Raw genomic sequence first — 16,663 nt, forward strand, 5'->3', positions numbered from 1 at the left:
AATTCTGCCAGATTGTGATGCATAGAAATAAAAATGTAACCAATACACACAATGAACCAGACTAAAAATGGCATATGGTTGGCATGGATAGTAAATGTACTAATGTACTTCAGGCTCATCTCACTCAAAAAATTTTCGCAAGGACAATTGTACTATTAGTCGCCTCAATCCTACCTACTCTGATTGCTGTAGGCCAAGTGGGATGCCATCATCAATGCGAAACTCCTGACAACACCAAGAAACTTTTAGGCTGGATTCACACGAGCATGTTCGGTCCGTACTGGACGGATGTATTTCGGCCGCAAGTCCCGGACCGAACACACTGTAGGGAGCCGGGCTCCGAGCACCATAGTTATGTACGACGCTAGGAGTCCCTGCCTCTCCGTGGAACTACTGTCCCGTACTGAAAACATGATTACAGTACGGGACAGTTGTCCGGCAGCGAGGCAGGGACTCCTAGCGTCGTACATAAGTATGATGCTAGGAGCCCGGCTCCCTGCAGTGTGTTCGGTCCGGGACTTGCGACCGAAATACGTCCGTCCATTACGGACGTAATGTGTTCGTGTGATTCCAGCCTTAGGGTGGATTCACAGGTGGCAGAGTTGTTGCAGAAATGTCTGCGACTGAAAATCCATCTCCTCTTGCTCTGGAGGACCTGTCCTGTTCTGCAGTACACAGACAACCCATTAATTTAAATGCTCACTGTGTAATGCATGATTATTCCTGTGGTGGCGCTGCAGGGAAATTGAACACTTACTGGCAGGTTTCTACACAGATTATAGCTGAACACTGGGGGTTACAGCAGGGAGACACTTTGTGATCATCTTATTGTCAAGACTCTACTAACAAGTAGGGATTGTCCAAAGCAGAGAACCCCTTTAAGAAATTAAAGGAGCTCTGATGGGTTGCTAGGAGCAATGAGGCCAGTTTTTCTGTTAGACAGCTTTTATAAATAGGATCCATTGGGTCTTAAAATAGTAAAAAAAAAATATTTATTAATTTCTACCATTAAAAAAAAGTTGTCACCATTTTTATATTAACTTTTTTTTATTTTTTTTTTTAAAAAAATTTCAATTTTCTTTTTTATAACAAAAGTATAACAAAAACAAAGTGTGATGCAGTTACAAGAACCGAGAGACGTCATGTTCCCTCAAAATGATTCGATCCCTTGATTTGCTTCAAAATAAGTCTCTGGTCTCAAAAAGAATAATACGGCCAAGACTGCAGCTTTTGTGCTTGACATGAAATCTTGATAGAAGGATGTGAGGGGTCTCAGATAAGGACTGTACCTATGTCAGCTCTGTAGATCGCTGTATGTATCTTGTGATGCGTACTGCAAATCCTACAAGAAATACAATAGAGCACAGTAGAAGGAATTTCAGAACCGAGAGATCAGATCTTCAGTCAGTGGACGCTGAGCTTAAGGATATATCATTTTCTATCATTTCAATCAGTATTTTCATTGTAAAAATCTGTTTGAGGACATGTCTGTTTTAATAAATACTTAACAATTCATATTTTCTTAGAATGCTGCGTTATGCTGCTCCTCTGTTATTCCTCCCGGAAATGTAGGAATAAATTATCAACACGGTGTAACCATTCCTTTTGTCAATAGGGTGTGTCTCTACACAGTTTGACAAGTTTGGAAAACAGAAAGGACATACACCTTTGATTAGGGAAAATGGTTAACACCTAGTTGCTAATTTATTCAGACATTTCCAGGAGGAATAACTGAGGAATGGCACAATGCAGAGTTCAGGGAGGGGTCAGCAACCATTGGAACTCCAGGTGTTGTGAAACTACAATTCCCAGCATGCCCTGACAGCATTTGGCTGGAATACTATAGTATGTGTTTGTCAGGGCATGCTGGGAGTTGTAGTTTCACAACACCTGGGGTGCCCAAGTTGCGGTCCCCTTCCTGAACTCTGCAGACAGAGAGCTGAAAACAGACACGTCAGGAGAGCTTAGAAGAGGTGTATGTATGTGTTTAGAACATTTTTAGAAAGTATGGCCAACCAGAGGTGTAGATTAAAGCTGTTAAAAATAAAATTAAAAAAACCCTCGCTATTCAGCACCCCTCCTCCATAGCTACACCACCTTGGTTAGGTTACCACAATAGACACCAGTAAACTTAATGGGGGAGATATATTAATACTGTTGTAAAGGGGCATTTCCAAAATCATAAAATATCCCCTTTACACAGGATAGGTGATAATTTTACGACCGCATGGGGTCCCCTACCGATCATGAGAACGGGGATCCCAAACCCCCAGATCCTTGTCACTGCATCCCCCCGCAGTGAAGAGAAGCTTAAATGGAGCAGAGGTCGAGCATGCGCCCACGGCTTCATTCACTGTCTAGGAGCATGATGGAAACAGCCGAGCGATGTACACGGCTGATTCCGTCATTCCCATAGACATTGAATGGAGCGGCAGCGCCCATGTTAGACCTCCGCTCCATTCAATGGCCGCCTTACTGCGTTCAAGCAGTGAGATGGATCTGGGGGTTTGAGACCGCCGTTCTCACAATCCGTGGGGCTGCCAGCGATCATAAAATGATCACCTATCCAGTTGATAATTTAGGTTTTTTGGAATAACCCTTTAAAGATAAACAGTAAAAAACTAAATCAGACAGGTGCACGCTGTACGAAAACTTTGGAAAATCTTGCTAGATATGTTAGACACTTTTCTCTTCCCTCCGCCACCTATTAACTAGTGTACTTTACACAAATATGTTGCGCCAAACAAATGGTGCACACCGTTAACATATCTGGTGCATTTTACGACTCCTCGTTGCCACTCCTTTTTTTGCTACACACTTTTCTAAACTGTCTAGGAAAGTGCAAAAAATGGCTAAAAGACATAATACATTTGGTGCACCCCATATACTAGAGTTTTGTGCCACAACTTGTGCTGGAATTCAGGGACATGTTTCTCACTATTGTAATGAACGACATGGTTATCTGCAGAAACACTTACCATGTAAGCAGACTCCTGGTTGGCAGGATAAGGCTGCAAGAAATTGAATAAGGAAATTATCACTACACCAAGTATTGACTGTTCTTCAAACCTTTTATCTCAAAGGCAAAAAAATCTCACAGGTTGATTACTTCTACCACTGCCAGAAACCAGAACATGGCTAAAGGCATACCTCCCAACTTTTGAATTCGGAGAGGAGGGACATTTTAAGCCACGGCCCTAACCCCGCCCAATATCCCGCATAAACACATCACATCGTGGCCAGATCCTTCTGCAGATAACGCGCGCACATTCTCACTGCGGATCTCTAGACTGTCTGGATATCACAGATATTATGGATGCGGTTATATCGTCTTTATGTTACTTTTCCTATCTTGGGTATAACATTTGCTCATCACGGCGGCAGCTGCAGGACAAACCAAAAGGCTGAGAACAATGAAAGTCAAGAGGGAGACCCTGTGGTGGATGACTTTTCAATTGACAGGTAGCAGAGTTACATGATGGGGATTTTTTTTCCCAGTTGTGTAAGGGCAGATTCACACGAGCGTTGCGTTTTTGCGCGCGCAAACAACGCGGCGTTTTGCGAGCGCAAAAACCATTTGACAGCTGCGTGTGTCATGCGTGTCTGATGCGCGGCTGCGTGATTTTCGCGCAGCCGGCATCATAGAGATGAGGCTTGTCGATGCCCGTCACTGTCCAAGGTGCTGAAAGAGCTAACTCTTTCAGCACCCTCGACAGTGAATGCCGAACACAACAGCGAAAAACATGTAAAAAAAAAAGATAAAGTTTCTACTTACCGAGAACTTCCCGGCCGTTGCCTTGGTGACGCGTCCTTGGTGACGCGTCCTTGGTGACGCGCCTCTCTTGACATCGGGCCCCACCTCCCTGGATGACGCGGCAGTCCAAGTGACCGCTGCAGCCTGTGATTGGCTGCAGCCTGTGCTTGGCCTGTGATTGGCTGGAGCTGTCACTTGAACTGAAGTGTCATCCCGGGAGGTCGGACTGCAGGAAGGAGACAGGAGTAATCGGTAAGTTAGAACTTCGGTTTTTTTTACAGGTTCATGTATTTTGGGATCGCAAGTCACTGTCCATGGTGCTGAAACAGTTTAACTCTTTCAGCACCATGCACAGTGAATCTCTCCCGACGTCGCGGACCGGAAATTTTTTTGCCGGGTTCGGCCAAAACGAGTTTGGCCGAACCCGGTGAAGTTTGCCTCGGTTGTCGGGGTTCGCTCCTCGCAAAGACACTCCGTTTGGATGCTTGGAAACAGAAAAGCACGTGGTGCTTTTCTGTTTCCATTCATCCTTTTGACAGCTGTTGCGCAAACACGCAGTTCGCACGGAAGTGCTTCCGTGCGACATGCGTGGTTTTCACGCACCCATTGACTTCAATGGGTGCGTGATGCGTGAAATACGCAAAGTTATTGAACCTGTCGCGTATTTTGCGCAGCGAACAAACGCTGCGCAAAATACACGGACTGTGTGTACTGCCCCATAGACTTCTATAGGGCATTGCGTGCCGCGCGAAAACCACGCGGTCTACACGCTGCCAAATCACGCTCGTGTGAATCCCCCCTAACTCTGCTACCGGTCAATAGAAAAATCACCCACCAGAGCCCCCCTGTAGATCTCTCCACACATAGCCCCCCTGTACATAGCGCCAGACACAGCCCCCCTGTAGATTGCTCCACACACAGCCCCCCTGTACATAGTACCAGACACAGCCCCCCTGTAGATAGCTCCAGATACAGCCCCTCTGTAGATAGCTCCAGATACAGCCCCCCTGTAGATAGCTCCACACACAGCCCCCCTGTAGATAGCGCCACACACAGCCCCCCTGTAGATAGCTCCAGCCACAGTCCCCCTGTAGCTGGCGCCACACACAGCCCCCCAGTAGATAGCTCAAGACACAGCCCCCCCTGTAGATAGCGCCACACACAGCCCCCCTGTAGATAGCTCTACACACAGCCCCCCTGTAGATAGCACCACACACAGCCCCCAGTAGATAGCGCCACACACAGGGAAACGCACCAGTAATAAGAAGAGATCTTTATTTAACCACCAGCTTTGTACTTTCTGTATATCGTCAACCCCAATGCACTCATTTCCTACAACACCTTGTAGACTCCCAGGAGCCTCCTATACAAGTAAGAATCATGCAACTTCCAGCTCTGTACTTCCAGACATCAGGTAGAAAAGGGAAGGTAATGGTGTATTCCTAAGGCACTTTTTGATGCCTGTTGCTAATCTAACAGTTCGTAACCTGGATGTCTTTTGACTTAAAACATGTTTGACCTAGATAGATGATAGATTAGATAGATAGATAGATAGATAGATAGATAGATAGATAGATAGATAGATAGATAGATAGATAGATAGATAGATAGATAGATAGATAGATAGATAGATATGAGATAGATAGATATGAGATAGATAGATATGAGATAGATAGATATGAGATAGATAGATAGATAGATAGATAGATAGATAGATAGATAGATAGATAGATAGATAGATAGATAGATAGATAGATAGATAGATAGATAGATAGATAGATAGATAGATAGATAGTCCCATATGCCCTTTGCTGTATTTAGCCCATGAAATACATGTAGGAAAATGAAGGATAATGAAATGCTATGAGAATTCTTTATAATGAACATTGTAATATAAGGTGAACGCTATGAGATAGTGAGATGGAGCTAAGTGAGGAATGGATTTCTTACCCTTGTCATAGCTTGCACATTGTAATACTCAATTGGAGGGTCTTGCTTCTTATTTGCTTCCTCTATAAGTTAATCAGAAAAAAAACCTTAGATACAGTATGTTCTACAAAATAAACATTCTAAAGAAGGAAAATGAATCTGTTGACATAATATTGGGTTAGATCATGTTCATACAATATATCGTCACATATACATTTTTGAAATTACTTAAAATTCTATTTTTCTTTGTTCTTTTGATGTAGTATGGAGTACCCCAAATACCAAAATATTCTATGTGGCAACTTCCGAACACTTCTAGAGTAACAGGAAACTAGCCCATTTAATGTGTGCCTCTCGTTATAACTGTATATTGCATAGATCAGTAATAAATGTGAATATATCAAACCCTGTATTCCTTATAGGGGAAGGTGGCACCTTCTTCACCTTCTAGAAACCAGGAGTTCCCCTCTCCCCGTCAGCAGGGTCTCTGTAAACATTCACAAACCTTCTCAGTCACCTAAAATATTCATTTAGTGTAAAACAGTAAATCTGGACGAGAGGGGAAAGTCCCAAAGTGAGACAAAACATGGTAGAGATATTCTCTGAAGGGTATTGCCTTTTCTCGGCCGTCTCCGACTGTTGCCCTGGTTGGGAGTGATGGCCTCTTTTAGTCTTTGAGGGCATGGAGATACCTTCTCCGCAGTGGCGTAACTACCGCCGTAGCAGCAGTAGCGGCTGCTACGGGGCCCGCCGTGTCGCCCGCCGGCACGGGCCCCCACCATGGCCGGAGGCTCTGCTAGCAGCCGCTATGGCTGCTACAGCGGGACGCCACTGAACACTACGGCAGAGCAGGGAGCTCTGTCATTAACTGGTTCCCGACCGCTGGCTGTATTTTTACGGCCAGCGGTCAGGGTCCTTAGTAAAACCCCGAGCCATAGACTTTCTACGGCTCGGGTTTTAACTTGCTGCCCGCGCGATCGGGCAGCTGAATGTCGGGTCTCCGGCTGTCCGTGACTGCCGGGGACCCTGAGGAGAAGATAGAAGCAGCTTTCGCTGCTTCTGTCTTCTCTGATCACTTGTACACAGCGCTCAATGTGCGCTGTGTACAGGAATAGAGACAGCAGCAACGGCGCTGTCTCTATTCCTCCCGGTGATCATGTGACTGGTCACATGATCGCCGGGTACCGTTACTGACAGGCTGCTGCTGGGTCTTACTAGACCCAGCACAGCCCTATTAGTGACAATCGTCACTATGAGAGGGCTGATTTCCCCTGTAACTGGGGCTGCTGTGCAGCTCCAGTTAGGCTGGGTTCACACGTGGCGGAATTTCACTTAAATTCCGCTGCGGACACTCCGCAGCGTTAATCCGCAGCGGAGCCGTTTGTCCATTGACTTACACTTTCATTTAGCAGTGTTCGTTTAGACGAGGCGTAAAATTCCGCTGCGGAGCATAGGCTGCGGAGCGGAATTTGGTGTCCGCAGCATGCTCTGTCTGTTGCGGAGCAGTGGCGGACTCATGGCGGAATTTCTCCATTGACTTCAATGGAGATTCTAAGTTCCGCAATGAAGTCCGCAGCTGTCATGCACATGTCATGTGTGCTGCGGATGCGTCTTGCTTTTTTAACTTGACATTTCTTCATTCTGGCTGGACCTATGTATTTCTAGGTCTACAGCCAGACTGAGGAAGTCAATGGGGCTCCCGTAATGACGGGAGCGTTGCTAGGAGACGTCAGTAAATAGTCACTGTCCAGGGTGCTGAAAGAGTTAAGCGATCGGCAGTAACTGTTTCTGCACCCGGGACAGTGACTACCGATCCCAATATACATGTATCTGTAAAAAAAAATGAAGTTCGTACTTACCGAGAACTCCCTGCTTCTGTCTCCAGTCCGGCCTCCCAGGATGACGTTTCAGTCTAAGTGACGGCTGCAGCCAATCACAGGCCAAGCACAGGCTGCAGCGGTCACATGGACTGGCGCGTCATCCAGGGAGGTCGGGCTGGATGCCGAAAGAGGGATGCGTCACCAAGACAACGGCCGGTAAGTATGAAATTCGTTTACTTTCACTAGGGAAAGTGCTGTCCCTTCTCTCTATCCTGCACTGATAGGGAGAAGGGAAGCACTTTTCCCGCAGTCCGCAGCAGCTAGTCCGCATCAATTTTCTGCACATTTTGTGCAGATCCGCAGCCGTAATCCGCAACCCGGATTAGGTGCGGCATTGATGCGGACAGTTGCGGAGGAAATCCGCCACGTGTGGTCATGCCCTAACAGTGGAAAAGATGGTGTAAAAGAAAGAAAAAAAATGTATAAAGTTCCCCAAAGGTCTTCTTTGACCTTTGGGGGACAGACCATAGTAATAAAAAAATAATAAAGTAAAGTGCAAAAAAAATGTAAATAATAAATACACAAATACCCACCCCAAAAAAAAACGTTCCCCCCGCCAATCATTGTTGTAACGCTAGCGCTGACCCAATTACCCTAATATAGACATGTAATATATTCAAATATACGGTAGACAATGACGATTACAAATAAAAGGTCTATTTTAGGGTAAAACTATGTTATTATCAAAAAAAAAAATAGCTGAAATGTAAAAAAGCTTATTTTTTTACTATTATTTTCAAACTTTATGAATAAAAATTCTAAAATAGCAAAAAAGGTGTGTATAAAAACGATAAAAAATTAAACCTGCATTGTCTACGGAAAATACGTCGCAAAAATCACGTCGTTAGCCCAACAAATAAAAAAGTTATACCCATTTAACACGTGCTAAAAATGGCTAAACGGCGTCTGGCCCTGAAGGCGCAAAATAGAGCAAAATACATGTATCCCCCCCCCCCCCCCTCTCCACAGGACATGTATCCCCTCTCCACAGGACATGTATCCCCTCTCCACAGGACATGTATCGCCTCTCCACAGGATCTCCACAGGACATGTATCCCCTCTCCACAGGACATGTATCCCCCCCCCCCTCTCCACAGGACATGTATCCCCCCCCCTCTCCACAGGACATGTATCCCCTCTCCTTCTCCACAGGACATGTACCCCCCCCCCTCTCCACAGGACATGTATCCTCCCCCCCTCTCCACAGGATCTCCACAGGACAGGGGATACATGTGTGATCGCTGGCAGCGATAAGGAGAACGGGGGACTGAAAGTCCCCTGAAGTTCTCCATCACAAACCTCGGACTTCCGGGGTCTGTGTCGGCAGCTCCGGAGAAATGAATGGAGCGCCGGTCGTGCTTGTGCGCATGCGTGACCAGCGCTCCTTTCATTTTTATTGAGCTGCGCAGGCGACAGAAGTCCGAGGTTTGTCATGGAGAAGTTCAGGGGACTTTCAGTCCCCCGTTCTCCCTATCAATGCCAGCGATCACACATGTATCCCCTATCCTGTGGAGATCCTGTGGAGAGGGGATACATGTATTTTGTAGGACACACTGTAGGTCGCATTTTTTTGGGAGGGGGGACGCTGCATGGCGTTCCCTACAGGGGGGTGGCTGTATGGCGTTCCCTACAGGGGGGAGCTGTATGGTGTTCTCTACAGGGGGGGGCTGTATGGCGTTCTCTACAGGGGGGGCTGTATGGCGTTCTCTACAGGGGGGGGCTGTATGGCGTTCTCTACAGGGGGGGCTGTATGGCGTTCCCTACAGGGGGGGGCTGTATGGCGTTCCCTACAGGGGGGGTTGTATGGCGTTCTCTACAGGGGGGACTGTATGGCGTTATCTGCAGGGGGGCTGTATGGCGTTCTCTACAGGGGGATGTATGGCGTTATCTACAGAGGGGGTCTGTATGGCGTTATCTACAGGGGGGGGCTGTAAAAAAGGCACTATCTACAAGGGGGGGAGTTGTGTGACACCCAGGGGAGGGGGGGCCCCAGTCAAAAGTTTGCTATGGGGCCCAGTCTTTCCTAGTTACGCCCCTGCTTCTCCGCCAATCCCCTCTTCATGATTGTGGGGCTTTTCGTGACATGTCTCCTTAGATTCTTGTATACGTTGCTTGACAATATTAACATTGTTTCCTGGATAACAGTCGGGTTGAGAATATCTCCTGCCTCCATCATAACTCTATTTTACGCTCTATTCAGGACTTGACTTCCTCATATGGTTTTCTCAGATCAGACGCATTGTTCTCCCTAGATGCTTCTAATCCATTTCCGCACGACGGGCTTTACAGTTTTGCACTAACAAATTCCCCAAGGTATTTCTTTATTTAACAACCTGTTCATAAACGTCATACCTACCACTAAACCCTCACACAATGATCTCACACAAAGCTCCAGCCGCATCCCCCTCCTCTCCCTTCTATTCTTTTTTTTTTTAACAATAAACTTTTAATTAATAATTTGTGTGAGATGTGGATTTGGGGCTTCCTCTGCATCTCTCTCTTCAGGCATGGTTCAAAGTTTTAGATTGGGTAAAGAAGGTATCCAGAAGTTCTGTACATTGGGAGATGTCACGAAAAAATCGCCTTTCGTTTGTCACTTACTCCAGTATGTCTTGCTAAAATGTCTCCCTCTGCAGTTGAGCTATGTTGGCGAGGTAGTGGGATGAGAGGTACGTACCTTCATACGTGGTGAGAATGCCCGATAATTTACTCGCTCTGGTCGGACGCTTTTCAAGTATTGAAAACCTACATATCGGTTAATCCCGGTTTAGCCTTATGCTTTCCGTGGTTGGAACAAACTCCACGTTATGGCCGGACTGTACTTTAACACATTTTTCTAGCGACATAGCTTTTGATAGTCCGCAAATGGAAATGCTCCGATCCTCTGCTAAAGGTGGAATTATTTAATCAAATTAGTTACTCCTTTCATATCATATCATAGGTAAGTTTCATAGCAACTGGAGCCCCTGGGGTAGATTTACTCAAGAAACCATCATATCGTCGGTTCCATCTTCTCATCCCATAACCTCGGGGACTGTGGTTAGATGACTTATGTCTGTTGAATTGTCATCAATGTACACTTTGTGACTGGTCTTAGTATCCCACTAAAACGTAACATCAGTTATATTTATGGGTGCACGAATATCACTTTATATCTATGCAATTGACTTTTCCTACTTTATGTTCTCTGACCGGACATGACTGTGACTTTGTAATTTACTGTTACTGTTTCTTGTTTTCTTGTGGATGCCTCATGTTGTGGCTCCACCGTATGTTATACTTTCTCAAAATTAGTTATAAAAATTTATTGATTGAAAAAAAAAGGGAGATGAGGGGGATGCAGTTGCAGCTGTGTGTGAGATCCATGCTATGGGGGGGAGAAGCAGAGGCGAGAGCGTATCTACAGTATCTACCGGTAAACAAAAGCATGAAAATGAAAAGTGTCATCTCATTGACGGGTCCTCATGTATAAATCATATGATATCATCCACTTATATGTCCAAGGATCTATTGTAGAAGTTGCATGCAGTTATACTGGTTGAACACATTGACAAATAATCCAACTCTTCTTTTATATTTTTAACAGCTTAAATGCTTTAGCCCTTATTTTACATATTATTATTTTGCTTGTCTCTGATCTTACCTCTCGGCTCTTCTTTCACAGGGTGCGGGCGTCTCTTAAAGAAAAGAAGAAGAAAGATGCCGCCAACCAGAATGACAATTACCAGTAATGTTCCAATAATGACTCCAGCTATCTCTCCAGCATTCAGATCTGAAGTGGATCCACAGATGCCTGAATTACCAATGCAGAAATACAAGAAAATGCAGATAAATATAATATCTAAGCCATCATGTATAGAATGTAGCATCCAATGTTTGCCTTCAATCTCGGATGGTGGATACATTTCTGAATATTAATACTTTCTCCTTAACTGGCACTGCTGTGTACCACGGGGCTCTTAGCTGGCACTGTTTATGTGAGATACACTACTAGGAGGTATAATGTCATTGAGGGAACTTGTTGTTGTTGTTATGTAAGTATGTTATATGTGTACACGGCGACATTTCTAATTTGTACAGTATGGCATTAATATGTATGGGTATTGTGTGGTAACATTAGTTATGTGTAGAGTATGGCATCAATATGTGGGTGTACTCTGTAGTGACATTTACTTTGTGGTGGCATTAGTTATGTGTAGAGTATGGCACGAATATGTATACGTACTATGTGGTGGCATTAGTATGTGTACAGTATGTCACCAATATTTATGGGTACTATATGGTGGTATTAAGTATATGTAGAGTATGGCAGCATTATCTACATACACTGTATAGTAATATTACTTATTCACTTTATAGTTAAGCCATGGACCGTCTATTAAGTGTAAATTTGTATATATGTGCACACTACATATACTGTATATGCACGTGAACCCCCCTTGACAAATTTACTATTAGAGTCCTCCTTAGGGACATTATTTACAGTATTGCATCATTATTTATGTGTACTGTGTGGTAGCATTAGCTATGTGTAGAGTTTGGCATCAATATGTAGATGTACGGTGTGGTGACATGTACTATGTGGTAGCATTAGTTATGTGTAGCATATGGCACCAATATGTATATGTACTTTGTGGTGGCATTAGTTATGTGTATGGTATGGCAGCAATATTTATATGTATTATATGGTGGCATTAGTTATGTGTAGAGTATGGCACCAATATCATTAGTTACGTGTAGAGTATGGCATCAATATGTAGGTGTAATGTGTGGTGGCATTAGTTATGTGTACAGTATGGCACCAATATGTAGGTGTACTATGTGGTGAGATATACTATGTGGTGGCATTAGTATGTGTACAGTATGGCACCAATATTTATGGGTACTTTGTGGTGTATTAATTATATGTAGAGTATGAGAGCATTATCTACATACACTGTATAGTAATATTACTTATTCACTCTATAGTGAAGCCATGGACCGTCTATTAAGTGTATGTACATCTATTTGTATATACATGCATACTACATATACTGTATATGCACGTGAACCCCCCTTGACAAATTTGTTATTTGTGTACTCCAAAGGGACATTATTTAGACAGTATTGCATCATTATTTATGTGTACTATGTGGTAGCATTAGATATGTTTAGAGTATGGCACCAATGTGTAGGTGTACAGTGTGGTAGAGTATGGCACCAATATTTATGTGTGCTGTCATTAGTTATTTGTAGAGGATGGCACTAATATGTAGGTGTACTGTGTTGTGGCATTAGTTATGTGTGCAGTTTGGCACTAATATTTATTTGTACTGTGTGGTGGCATTAGTTATGTGTAGAGTATAGCACCAATATTTATGTGTGCTGTCATTAGTTATGTGTAGAGTATGGCACTAATATTTATATGTGCTATGTGGTAGCATTAGTTATGTGTAGAGTATGGCACCAATATGTAGGTGTAATGTGTGGTGGCATTAGTTATTTGTGCAGTTTGGCACTAATATTTATATGTACTGTGTGGTGGCATTAGTTATGTGTACACTATGGCACCAATAGTCATATGTAATATATGGTGGCATTAGTTATATGTAGACTATGGCACCAATTTTTATGTGTACTGTGCGGTGGCATTAGTTATGTGTACATTATAGCACCAATATTTATATGTACTATGTGGTGGCATTAATTATGTGTACAGTATGGCACCAATATTTATGTGTACTGTGTGGTGGCATTAGTTATGTGGAGTATGGCATCAATATTTATATGTACGATGTGGTGGCATGAGTTATATGTACGGTATGGCACCAATATTTATGTGTACTGTGGTGGAATTAGTTATGTGTACAGTATGGCAGTATTATCTGCATACACTTTATAGTGATATTACTTATTCTCTTTATATAGTGAAGCTATTGACAGTCTATCAAGTTCATCTACCCCCTTGACAAAATCATAGCTATTACAATATTTATGGTATTAGTGGTAATGCTATTAACAACCACTGTTATTACTCACAATATACATTCAAAGTGTAGATGTCACTGGTTATCTTGCTTAAAAAATTCTCAGCCTCACACCAATACAGTCCTCCATCCAAAGGCTTTATGGTGGGGAAAGTGATGGTTCGGTTATCAGGAGATTTAATCACTCCAGGAGGAATTATTTTTCCATTTCTCCCCCAAATAATCTTTTCAGAATACATTGTGTCACATGTCAGTGTTATTTTATCATTTCCAATTGGGTATAAAGTGGATGATCTGATGACGGGTTTAGTTACAGTTGCTGAAAGAAAGGGAGGAAAATAGATTAAATACACCAAATAAACAAAACAGATCATTCAATAATGGGGATTTTAACTTTTGGATAATGCCAAGTGCCCCCCAATACCATTCCCCATTATCTCAAGCCGAATGTTGTAGAAGGTGGGTAAAGTCTGATCTAAACAGGAGATGACCTCTGATGGTTGGCTAGGTGGCAGGGGCACCAACTTACAAAATTTGTTATTTGCTAATGAACAACTAATTTTTAGAAATTCTAACAATGTAAATAGTTTTCGGAGGTCTGGCCTGATGAAGACGCTGGTTCAGTGTTGAAACGCGTAGTCTTTTGCAATAAATTATTTATTTTTGTATTTCAAAACACTGGAACTGCTTCTACCTTTATTACCAGCAGCACCGTTTATGGTCCACCAATTTTTTCTTCCTGCAAACACTTTACAGCGGTAACCATCTCCAGTTACCAGATGGGACCCGACTGCAGCGGTCTAATGATACCTATTTCTTTATAAGTCTACAACAACGTGGTGTCTGTGCTAGCACAACGCCAAGCGGTGAGCTCGATTGACTTTCCTCTCTTTTATTCCATTACTTTGGTAATCTGCCCTATGTGGCACCGTGAATTTTTTTCTTTCTTCTCCAATATTATGACCAACACCTTCCAAGCTGTTTGACCAACACCTTCCTTCAAGACCATAAAATGCAACCAACATCTCAATGCCATGTAATCATCCCGGCCCCTCGATCTTATTTCACAGAAGGTGAAAATAAATATCAGCAGCACAACCAGCAACCAGACCATATGGACCACATAGAAATCCCAACTTCAGGGGGGTGATCGCAGAAGATAGTCCCAGTCCAGTGGAAAGAGCAGATCCAAATAAAGAGAAGGAAACCGCAGCACTCCAGTGGAAAAATGTGTCTTTAATTCACCAACACATCACCTGTAACGTTTCCTTTGCAGGTGATGTGTTGGTGAATTACAGACGAATGTTGAAGGTAATGTGTTGAAACGTTTGGAGGTTTGCTATGGGGTCCCCCCTCCTTTTCTCGAAAGTTAGATATATGTGATGCACACAACCATACTCACCATACACAAGGAGGTGGGCTGTGCGGCGCTTTGGGTCATTACGCGTGACTACTTGTACGGTATAATAACCTTGGTCCTCAGTATGAAGTTTTGAAATCTCCAAGGATGCATTTGGAAAACTACTAACTCGAGGAAAGTACAGAGGCCCATGAGTCTCCGGTGGGTTTCCTTGCCTACTATAACAAAGGATCAGATTCTGTGAACTAGGGTCTTCTCCTTTATACCAGCAGAAACTCCGGACTAAGCCACTGATCTCAGTAACATTTAGATGAACTGATTGATTGATCAAGGGATAAACCGGGATAAACTCAATGTTAATTCCAGTAGTTAAATTCATCCAGAGAACGAAGACACCTAAAGGAAAAATATCATTAAACAGCAGAATATCCTTGTAGACTGTAGAGCTGAGGTAGACAACCCGGAGAAAGTAGAACGGCCATAGTCTGGAATCTCACAAAACCCCTTTCTATCAAATCCATGATATTTGATAATCCGGCAGTAATCAGGTCCCATTTGCTCTGGATTAATGGAGTATTACTATATGTTTATGTTGCTCAGGCTATGAGATATTAAATAAAAGACTCCAACGTTTAAGAAATTATCATTTCTGATTTGTATTGGATACAGGGAAGTTCCTTCATTACCTGCTAAAGTGAAGCCCCTCATGTCAGTGGTTCAGGCTAGCGTCTGTCTTCTGCAGGTAAAGCCATAGAGCTCGGGTACGTCATGTATTGATAGTTCATGCTGTAATGTTTAACTCGCCAGCTCAGATACACAATCTCACTCTCTAACTTCAGGGGGAGGGGGGGGGGGATTATTCTGGTGAAACATTTCACTTTCCATTGTTTGTTCTATTTATAAAAAGCAAATGATGTCAAAGAAAGCGATTCATCAGACCAGGCCACCGTCTTCTATTGCTCTATGGTCCAGTTCTGATGCTCCTGTGCCCAATGTCGGTGCTTTTGACGTTGGACCGTGGTCATCTTGGCAACTGCTCTGAAGCTATGCAGCCTCAGACGCAGCGAGCTGCGATGCTCTGCATGTTCTGACACCTTTCTATCATAGCCAGCAGTAATTTTTTCAGCAATTTAGTATAGTATGCGGAAGAAATAAAAATGGAAATTAAAAAAAAGGAAAAATTTTACCTGAAATTTTTGCCATGAAATATTAGGAAATCAGGAAGTTGAGGTCTAGGTTCACACACCCACCATCTCTACTGAAAGCATAACAAGGTCAAAGATCCACGGTGCAATGAACTGAGACAAGGTCAGTGACGTAGTGAAACATAATACCACTCTTTAGGCTTTGTTGTCTGGCTTGACCAAAGAGAAATACAAAAGGAAAACGTGCAATGACGTACTATAAAAGCGGCGCAAAGAAAAATGGACGTGTTACTCATTGTAGCCAATCAGCTTCCACATAAGAGCAGCGATCTGATCCCATTCATTGCTATGGGCCAATTATGAGATGTTCAAAGAACACCATGGACCTAGCGATACATAGCGTAAATACTGCGGATTCTTTGCAACGGATTTCATTGTGGAAAATACGCAACATAATATAGTAGCAGCGTGTGGATGAGATTTGAACAAATCTCATCCACCCTTGCGCAAATGATATGCAGAAAAAATGCTCAAAATTGACCTGCGGTCTGTTTTTTTTAATCCGCAGCACGTCAATTGTATTTACGTAATCGCTGCTTTTTTGTTGCGGTATTACCCATTGAACAAAG

General features: G+C 43.4%; 1 protein-coding gene across 2 annotated transcripts; it reads right to left on the bottom strand.

The window, feature by feature from the left end:
• Positions 1-1,028: 1,028 nt before the first annotated feature.
• LOC142662205 (cell adhesion molecule CEACAM7-like) lies at positions 1,029-16,155 on the bottom strand. Of its 2 annotated transcripts, none has more exons than XM_075840261.1 (7): positions 16,077-16,155; positions 14,932-15,285; positions 13,582-13,848; positions 11,207-11,356; positions 5,705-5,766; positions 2,979-3,011; positions 1,029-1,342 (listed from the first exon to the last, which is right to left on the bottom strand). In XM_075840261.1, exons 1-7 carry the CDS (start codon positions 16,090-16,092, stop codon positions 1,295-1,297), a joined length of 930 nt encoding a protein of 309 aa, XP_075696376.1. In that variant the 5' UTR covers positions 16,093-16,155; the 3' UTR covers positions 1,029-1,294. The 2 variants fall into 2 exon arrangements, with proteins under 2 accessions (XP_075696376.1, XP_075696375.1); XM_075840260.1 differs by lacking the exon at positions 16,077-16,155 and adding an exon at positions 15,576-15,935.
• Positions 16,156-16,663: the final 508 nt, after the last annotated feature.

This window comes from Rhinoderma darwinii, chromosome 10, assembly GCF_050947455.1.
Source record: "Rhinoderma darwinii isolate aRhiDar2 chromosome 10, aRhiDar2.hap1, whole genome shotgun sequence".
Lineage (NCBI taxonomy): Eukaryota > Metazoa > Chordata > Amphibia > Anura > Rhinodermatidae > Rhinoderma > Rhinoderma darwinii.